At 37.0% G+C, this 10,548-nt stretch overlaps 1 protein-coding gene across 1 annotated transcript; it reads right to left on the minus strand.

Moving 5' to 3' along the window:
• Window positions 1–9,206: 9,206 nt before the first annotated feature.
• Window positions 9,207–9,551, minus strand: LOC149375497 (uncharacterized). Its single transcript, XM_089598519.1, has one exon. The coding sequence runs from the start codon at window positions 9,549–9,551 to the stop codon at window positions 9,207–9,209; it is 345 nt and encodes a 114-aa protein (XP_089454645.1).
• Between the last annotated feature and the right edge of the window lie 997 nt (window positions 9,552–10,548).

Raw genomic sequence — 10,548 nt, forward strand, 5'->3', positions numbered from 1 at the left:
AAAAATGACACTGTTGATGTAAATAAATGAAACACAGTCATGCACAATCAAGCTCTAAAAGCGTTAGTTTAGCTCAATCTACTTCCAGAAAGATAGTAGAGCCTATAAACTGCAGAATTGCCGTAAAAGGGACCTGAGATTTGCAGCTAAAGATGAATCTAAGGTTTTTTGTTTAATTTGGTGAAGGCAATGGTATGCAAAACGAAGCCAATATTCTGTTGTTCACAGAACTTGCTCCAGTAAGAGCTGTGTTTCAATAAAGTTACATGAAAAGACTCAGTATCATTTAGAAGATTCACCAAACTATTTTCAAGAGACTTAGTAATATTTGTATTTATAAAAGGTGGTTCAATCATCTGGATTGTGAATTTTGGATAACTAGGGTGTAGCTTGTGAAGAATTTGTAGGCTATAAAACCACAATTCTTGGGTAAGCAGCTGGCTGGGCAAGATTCTTTTTGAAACCACATCTACTGGATTCTGTTTTGGTAGTAAGGTAATGGCACTTTGTATATGGAGTAGCCTCATGAATTTTGGAGGACCTATTGACTACAAAGGTTGGTTACTTAGACGAAATTCCATTAAGCCAAAAGAGCACATTCCTTGAATCAGACCATAAATGCCCAGGTTTATTCTGCAATGAGTAAATGTTAACGAAATGTTTGACTAATGAAGAAAGCAATTCCTTAGCACATAACTGAAGCCTTGGGATACTTAAGGTTTTAACGGGAGCCACTTGGGTCTTAGCCAGTTGCACATAAATATAAACTTCAACTTTCCGAACGACGGGCTAGTAAACAGATGCCGCGTACGCATTTTTTTAACCATTGGAATAACTATGAATCTTGAGAGCATCAAATTAAAGCGAAAATTTGTTTTATCTAGGAATATGGACCTAATTCCATAAAGGAGTTTCCTCTAGCCAGCAAGTCCAGATCTTGACTAAGTCTGATGGTAAAACATCATCCTAAGATATTTGAAGTAACCACAAGAACTGAAAAAGAATTGAGACACAGATTATAGTTAAAACCAGCCATCTAAGGGTTCAAAAAACTTTGAAAGTGGAGCCAACAAGGCCCTCTTGGTCCAGCGATTAGAAGGGCTATTATGGTGGGAGATATGAAACCTAAATTCATCACTACCTGGGTTCCAGTGTAGACCTAGAACTAAGACAGTTTTCATCATTTAGGTACTTTCGTATATTAGTTAACCGTTCAACTGGAAGATCAGTAAGTAACTTACTCGAGTTGACAGACCACATTTCATGTGGAAATTGGCCTGATTCGCATAGTTCGATAAGTTGTAGGCGTTTTGCCTTAGCACCTTCAAATGAATTCCAGCTGTCTTAAAACATGAGTAGTTAAGTACGAAGAACTTTTTAAGCCATAAGTTACAGTGTTTAAGACATGAGTTTGAACCGGTAATGTTGGACTGGGTCTCCATAAAATCGCTTATAACTTTCCGTTTTCTGATTTTACCAGAATCTGTCGAACCATTTTTTTAATGTCAGCAGTAAAAACAAACTGGTAAAATCTCCATTTTACTACAATGTAAAATAAACTAAGAAGTAAATTTTCTCCAGAATACAACAGAAAATAAGGCGATACACAAGAGCTCTGAGAAACTGATCCATTGAATACAACACGCAGATTGTTGTCTTTAAATACTCCATTGTGGGGTGAATACCAAGTTACTTTTTGATCGACGGGTAACTTACTCATGTGATTCAGAGTCAAAAATTCAGTCATACATGCTGTGTAGGTATTAAATAGAGATTCATCTTTAACAAACTTATTTTCTAACTAATGAAATATTGATAGGGCAGACTTATATGACTGTTCCAGAATTTGAGGATGAGTATCAGGGTGAATTTTGAAAGAAAGCCCAACAACATATTTGCCATCAGCCTCTCTAGAATGAGTGTCAATGGAGAATTTTTCACAGTCTCACTTATATTTACTTAATAGTGGTCGAGACATTAAAGGCTCTTCTACCAACCAAAATTTTTGAACCAACTCGTTAAGTTGATTATCTTCAACACTAACTATCACCACTGAATTCCAATCAGATCTAGAAGTAAAGGGTATTTGACCAGGAAGGATCCAACCAATTTGTGACTCTGATGCAATGGGATGATTGGGAGAAAGTTAAAGAACTTCTTATCCAATTATAATAGCATGAACTGAAGCGTCCAGTAATACATCGATATTGTCAAAATTACAAAACTCTGGGTCAGCCAAGATTAAGTCCTTGCCACAGTTCGATTTTGCAAGAGAACTACCTACTAGTGGCTGGTAAGAAGAAATTTTAGGCATAATCAAGGCATTAACGGAATCTTTGAAATTCGACTCGAAACGAGGACTTAATCAAAAGATTACAGACTTGTTGATGACGACTCCATCCACTCCTGTCAACGTCGTATTTACAGATCTTGGCTTCAACTGAAGCAGATCACAGTGTGACTTGGTAATAAGGCAACTCTGAGAACATTGATCTATCAAAGCTCTTACCAAGAGTTCAGAGCCATCAGCAGCATATACAAATATACGAGCCGTAGCTAGAAAGACCTTGGATAAAATGACCTTATTACTACTACAAGATTGTACACTAATACTAGACTCCGTTAAACATGGTATTGGGTTATTTCCAGTAGAATGTTTAGTGACATTATTTATAGCCGTGGATTGTTTATTAAATGAAAAATTTTTATTCTCTCTATGCATAATCGTATGATGCTTCTGACCACAATGACAACATCTAGTACTAGCAGTACACTCGAAGTTTCTATGAACCATAAAAGAATTAGCACAGAGACGAAGATGCTTCCAGAAATTTCACTTGTTATTCCAATTCTATGCTTTGATAAGTCACAAGTCAATAAACTGCTCTTGCTTACAGAATTAACACATATTGGGAGAAGGTACAACAGTGGTCTGATGTGAAGAGAGGCCAAAATTTGGCTTTTGGCTAGATGCATTTTTTACTTGAGTATCTTAACGAATATTTACAGGTTTATTTACAGGTTTATTTGAAGGTTTGGCTGAAAACGATTTCATAGTTATAATCTGAGAATAATAAAGTTCCTGAGTTGCGTTAACGATGGTGGGTCACAAGTGCTGCCTAACATTTTTTGCCAATCCTTGTTAGTTTGATAATCAAATTTATCAACTACTAAGGCAATAAATAAGTCGACATTATCTACATTCCTCTCTAATAATATAAAAGAATCAAACGAACTCAAAATCTCCTTAGAAATCCGTTTCAATTCTGGACAAGTATTACCCTTCATTGCCTGACAATTTAAAATAGTTGAAGTATATGTGCTTAACAGCCAAAGTTTATTATAGTAGTACCGATTAATGGTATCCTGAACAGTATTATAACTTTCTCCAGACAAGGGAATATTCTTAACTAAATCCTCACTCCTTAAGTGTGCCCTAAAGTGCTCATATTTTATAATAGTGGGTAGTTCTGGTTTCCTATGAACGATCGCTGAAAATTTTCCCAACTTGCACAGTCACTGTCGAAATAAGGCAGGTCAATTAAAGGCTATGACGAGAAACTCTGGAAAGAACCTGGATTTACTTGAGGCTTAGGGACTGGACTATGATTATCTTGATCTATTAAAGACATCAGAAAATCCTCAAAGTCACCCTGAACTGAATAGAAAATATTCTCTACCTTATTAAATAACTCCTTGAAATAAACGTAAACAAAGGGAATAAATTCATTATATGCTAATGATTGAATATAAAATTTTCAAAGGTCTCTTGAAGCTGTTGAAGTTTAGCCTTAGCTTGCCTCCTGGTCATTTTAGTTTGACTAAGTTTTTGAAGTTGGAAAAGGCATTTTTAATTTCTTAGCTTAACTTGGTTTGCTTTTCATAAAGAGAATCAATTGTAATTGTATGATTGAATTAGGCAAAAAAGACTGCAATTATTTAAAAAAAGCAAATCTGACCTACTGAAAGTGAACCTGAGTTAGTCAACTACTAAACGTTGTAAGAGATCTCAATATTTAAAGACGCGCGTTATTTAATCAGTAAACATGTACAACGATACATTAAAAATCTCTCACTTACATTTAATATATAAACCAGTTACTTCAACTCCAATAACTAGCATAAACTGCACCTGTATTAAGGAAACTAACTGCAATTATTGACACGCAGGAGAAGTAGCGGCCCCCAGAGCGGGTATACAGCAGTGGTGACAAGGACTGGATCAGCCTGCAGCAGCACGCAACAGAAGAAGTAGCCCACAGAGTGAGCACACAGCAGTGGTATTGAGGCCTCTGTAGGCCTGCAGCAGCAAGCAAGACATCGAACACTTTGCAGGAGCAATCAGAGGCTCAGATCGCTGCAACCAGCAATTAAAATGGCAGACCGAAGCAGAAGTGCTGGCAACAATGGCTTATAGGGCAAGCCACAGTGACAAGATTTCTTGTTGTAGAGCAGCTCATCCTCACGTCACGGAGCATTATAAAAGCAAGAGAAAATAGGTGTAAGTGTGCGTCCAGACAACGCACCGGCGTGCTGACCACGTCCGCCTCAAGCCCGTGAAGAAACATCAAGAAGGTCAAGATGGCCGAAAAATAGCCACGTGCTTTATCACACGAGATTTACAAAATACCGCTCTCACTCCTACCTCTCACAATCTGGCTCGAGAATTGGATTTGAAATTAACTCGAGCTTGTTAGACTGCATTTTTTTTTTTACTATCTCGGCCAGATATGAGAGGTAAAGCTGAGATGAGATGAAAGGCTTTATTAAATCGCACAGCACACTCATTTAACAATAAACCTTTTATTCAAAAAGTAACAAAAAATAACTCGCTTTGCTTACAAATCGTTAAAATAATAATCTCGCACTTTATATAAGGCCAGGTTAGTACACTCGCTTGTGTTGTAATTAAGAGTTATATTGTGAGACACGTGAATACAGTTCAGAGACCACAGTGGTGTGCGAGGCGAACTGACTCGCCACAGCAGCAACAAGCTGCAGGTACAATGTAAGTACAAAGAGCATGGCTATTGGCTATTAAATGTCCGTGTATGCGCTTAAATTGAGATAGCTCTAGAACATAGTGATAATAGAAGTTTTGGAAGATTCTGACTATGATTCGTCAAAGCTACAAAAAAAAAAACAAACATATTCTTTTGTCAATACTAAATTTGTCACAATCGTATCACATTTATACTACAAAAACATGCATTTCAAACTCATATCCTTTCAAAATATTTCATTTAATGTCCTAAAAAATCTCCACCTTACGACAAACGTTTGTTCTAACTATACTGAATCAACAACAAGAAATAATCAAATAACAGGTAAACTTTAAGGTTTAGAAAATATCCATAACTGCTTTGCTAAATCTACAAGAAAGGACTTTGTTCACATGAGATTAACTAATACGGCTTCCCGCCAAAGAAATCTCAACCTCCCTTACGATAGGCTTCGTCTTACCAGCACTCTCACACCTTCACTGCTCGATAAGCGCATCTCTGTCTGGATCTGATCTGGGTCGATCCCAGAATAGATGTCTGGATCCTTCACTGATTGAGGTGCGCTTGCCTGCTGTCGCGAACCCAGTATCCTGTATCACGTGACCACTGACTGGCCCGGCCTCTCCTGCCATGCGTTTATCAACCATGTTCATGTTGGATCACCAGTCAGTGACATGGCTGACGAGACTATCATATTTAAAGCAAATCTGATTCATGATCATAGACAATCAGTTTAAATTTACATATTCGTTTGAATCAAATGCACCTACTGAAGATCACAATGTATACAGTACTCTAATTCTATTATAAATATTCAAAACATGACGGTAGCAGGACATTTTTTTTAAAAGTTGCATTAATAAAAGTATTTATGTAATCGATATGTAACTTAATGACGTAGGAGATGCAGTACAATACATTGCACCTTTACATAGTCGAGTAACGATGTTACTCGCACGCTTGTCCCACTGTTATACTTTCACACAATAAAGACGAATAACGTCGTGTGTACGATCTGAATGCAGCTGCAGGTATATTACTTGCTGGAAAAGAACGCAACATGCACAAGCGCACAGTTGCTCAGAAAATCAGGAAAATAAGGAGGTGGACGACGCTTAACAGGATCAGGATGAAGAACAGACAGCATGCGCGAACGCTCTGCCGCTTTACAGGACTGTACGAAGAAGACACGGCGTTCGCGAATGCACTGTCACTTAATAGGATCAGAACGACGAGGAGACGTCGTGCGCGAATGCACTGCCGCGTAACAGGATCAGGACGACGAGGAAACGGCATGCGCGAATGCACTGCCGTGCAGCAGGGTTAGAGTGACGAGGTGATGGCACACGATATGGTGCACAAGATCATGTAAAAGTCGGTGGCGGTGTCTTGTCCTCTGTACCGACGATACTGCTGATTTCGCTGTTATGGTCACTGCTGCAGTTGCTGCTGTCATTGTTGCTGCAGTGCTGTGTTCTTGAAGTATTCTCTGGAGCCACTTGCTTTCTTTTTCCCATGTTTTTTCTTACGCCAATTCCCGATACAACTATAAGTCCTGGGTTTCGGCACAAAAATGTAGCTGACAAAATTAACTTTGTGCAAAGAAAGAAAAATCTTTGGGAAATTACCGAATTCTAAGGATATTTATTGCTGCCAAACAAAATGTGACTCAGAGTCATTGAAGTTGGTGGAAAAACTGAACGTTTCTTTAACCAAAATCAACAACATCTTTTTAACATGACAACGCTCATAATTTTTATTTGAAAACATTTTTTTTATTTTACTACACATACATGACAGACAAACTTTCACATATTTCACTTTAAAAATATAAGCTCGATCTATCCGGAACAAACATGTTACGTACAATTTTAATACTTACATGTATTCTTACAATAAAGCTGGCCGTATTATATGTCAGCATATTATGAAACATTTACCTGAAAGCTAACACACACACGCGCGCACATAAATGACGTATGAGCTTCACTTGTCACATAAGCTTACTGTAATATACAATACGTCTTGTATGAATTTTACAGATGAATTGCGTTTTTACTTATAATATGATTCGTTTGTATCAACTCGGGATGTAACAGCCCTCTTCCTAGCGGCAACTACAGATTGATCGAGAATTAACGCGAGTTGATAAGACGAATCATTATAATATTGTTTTAGATGTAAATTCCCTTTTTTTTCTTTTTGTTAAGAAAATAATTTATCAATCATTTTACACTCCTTCTTCCATCACATAGCAGTGTAGGTATCCAGTTGTTAAATAAAATTGTGTGCATTAAGTATTTTGCTTCTAAATATGACATTATTTATGTAGGGTTATGAAGATTATTTATATCTGTATTTATTGTATCTTGGTAATCCTCATCTATAGATCCAAATAGTGTTTTCGAAATCCACCCCACGAATTCTAGTAATGCTCGTCTCATTTTCATGTGGATAGGGATAAATTTTACTATATGGTTGGAGTTTGTTTCTTTACTACGTATTAGTGTTTCAGGTGCAAAAAATAGTTTTAAATCCTCATATGTTGATTTTGTTGAACGAATCATATTACTTAACGTGTATCTAGGTATTGAGTTCTTGCATTTTTGATTTTAGTATTCTAGTACACCGTTCGAACACAGTATCTAGTTGTTCATAGTATAGTTCAGTTTAGTCTTCAATACTACGACAATCTAACGTAATAGTAACGTGCCATTCGATGCAAATTAGTCTGACTTCGGTAGTGTACTCACAATATATATCTGAATTATTTACGAAAAGCATGTTGTCGTAGGGTTTTACAGGTATCTCTTCTTTGCTTTTTATAATACCAGGCCTTATCGTTAGCAGAAGCAGAAAAACAATGTTTTCAGTCAACAAATTGATCGGATCAAACTGCAACAGCAAAATAATTAAAAAAAATTTTTTCTTTTTTTTCATAGGTAGCGGCATTGTACTTTGTCAAAATGATTGTTAATTATTTTTTTATAACCTGATTTTTATATAACGTTTGTTTGGGAACGGGGCAAATTAAAAAGATTCGTGATCAATTATCAAGAAATAAGATACTAGAATTAGATGCACTTGAAGAAAATTACAGTTTTCTGTATTCTAATACAATTCAATTTACTTCTTTTCAACATAGTCACTATTTTAGAACTTATAACCATCTCGATTAATAACAAACAATAGTTAGAAATTACTGAGTGCTTTAACGTGGAAGCAAGTTTACAATAAATTATTGTGAGGTGGCGAGACTCAAGTTACTACAATAGAACGCTCGATTAAGACGTGTGGAGGGGCTCAGCGATCGGAGGCGGATTGGTCTCGCTCGCGTCGTTCTCGCACAGAGCCACTGCTCTCTCTGTTCAAATTGTGATGATTGGTTAAAGGAGTGACGATCGGCGTACTCGAATAAGTACATGCACTGACCAATAAAAATTCATCAGTAATCGGGCCAAATTTCAACTTCAATATTAAACAGTCCCCCACCTTTGCTTCGATGGGTGGAGAAGCAAAAAAAAAATTTAAATCCTAACTAAGATACATCGTGAAACGCAACTTTCGCTATACCACTTGAATTTAAGAATCTAACCCATCTTCACAAGTTAACACAATCAACTTAGTAATTGGTCAAGTAAGACAAGTGTTAGAAGTTTTAACTTTAACAACCTGCACCCTACAATCTGAACCAGGAAATACCTCCAACACTCTGACTAGTGGCCAACAACTAGAAGAGGAGTTTTCAGAGTTAATAATTAGCACATTACCTACTCGAAATGATCTCTAAGGGACAACCCATTTATTTTTTTGTTGCAAAGATGTTAAATAATCCTGAGACCAATGACGCCAAAAGCTCTGAGACACTTGAGTGATGAGCTTTCAACGCTGCATACAGGAAACTCTTATATTTAACAAATAAAATTCAGGTAGCATTGTAACTGGTTTTAAGTTGAGTAAGTCAGCAACAGTTAAGCACTCTAGATCTGATGGGTCAAAGTCGGTCAAAGGAGAAATTGGACGAGAATTCAAACAAACATCTATTTTACACAATAAGGTCGAATATGCTACAAATGTTAAAACTTGATTACCTATTACCCTTTTCAATTATCCTTTGGTGGAATTCACGGCTGCTTCCCAAACTTTTTAGAAGTTAGGAAGAGCTGGAGCGTTAAAATGCCAATTGGTCTTTAAGATTAACAATTATTTTACAAACTCTGAAGAATTGCAAAGCTCGACCCATCGGCGTCTCAGCTCGAGGTCAGCACCAATGAAATTAGTTCCTCTATCACTATACAAATCTGAAGAATTCCCTCCCCTAGCAATGAATCGTTGAAAAGATGCATTAAATCCTTCAACGCTATAATCTTCAACTATTTCCAAATAAATAGCTCGAGTACTCATACAGATGAACACGACCTTATACCCTTTTATAGTACCCTTACCCTTGGATTTACACAAACTAACAGGTAATGGTCCAGCATAATCTATGCCAGTGTGCTGAAAGGCTGGAGTAGGTCTAACTCTAACACTAGATAAATCTGCCATTATCTGATTCAAAGTTGGAGTAGAATAGCGTTTACAAGTGACACATTTGATAATAAAAGAACGAACACTTTGTGGTCCCCTAATAATCCAATATTCGCCACGACAAGTGCTAAGGGTCAGCTGAAGACCACCGTGAAGAATTAGTCTATGAGCGTATTCGATAACCAACCTGGTGAGATGATTTGAGATAGCTTCCGATGAGAATCGATCCTTGAGGAATGGCTCGAGTTTAAGCAAGGATTTAAAAAACGGTAGACTTATGATTTTTCTCTGAGTAGAGTCAGTGGCTATTTTAGTAGTAGTATCGCTTAACAACTTTAATTCTGATTGAAAATGTATAATTTGATGCTAATAAATGATAAATAACTTTGCATTTACAAGCTTGGAAGTGGTAATAGTAAGATTATAGTGAGAAACAGTTTAAGGAACAGTAACTGAGAGGTAGTACGAATACGATCTAATAACTTGTAAAAAAATCGAAAATAATATGCTGTTATTCGCAGAAGTTTATGTTAACTAGAATATCTATAAAACAAATTCCAAGTATTAGGGCACAAAGTCTGTTGGTGGCTCGAAGTAGGGGGAAACTCGCTAGCTGAGACATAACATGATCCTGAATCTACTCTGAACGCATGAAGCTCAGGATTGAGTTCATGAAGGACATCAGGGCTACGAAACCAGGAAGGATACTTTAGTAACTGCCATGGCAGTGCATTACAAAAAGCAATGTCAGCTGGGTTGAGCTTGCCCGATACATGGTGCCAAATAGCGTTAGGGACTAGCTGAAGAATATAACTACATCGATAAACTATAAATGCAGGTCATTTAGATGGCTGAGCACTTATCCAATGTAACACATCTCTCGAATCTGACAATAAATGTATGGAATTGACACGTAACTTCGGATTTTTCTTGAAATGACTTGTGAGTTTAGATAATAGATGTGCGGTGCAAAGCTCAAGACGTGGGATACTAACAACCTTTAATGGAGCTACTC

Source organism: Copidosoma floridanum, unplaced genomic scaffold (genome assembly GCF_036245765.1).
Source record: "Copidosoma floridanum isolate Cflo_tuat_1 unplaced genomic scaffold, Cflo_Japanese_pri ptg000006l, whole genome shotgun sequence".
Classification (NCBI taxonomy): domain Eukaryota; kingdom Metazoa; phylum Arthropoda; class Insecta; order Hymenoptera; family Encyrtidae; genus Copidosoma; species Copidosoma floridanum.

Coding starts and splice junctions, on each gene's coding strand:
- LOC149375497 (XM_089598519.1), bottom strand. CDS start 9,551: ATGGCAGATTTATCTAGTGTTAGAGTTAGACCTACTCCAGCCTTTCAG.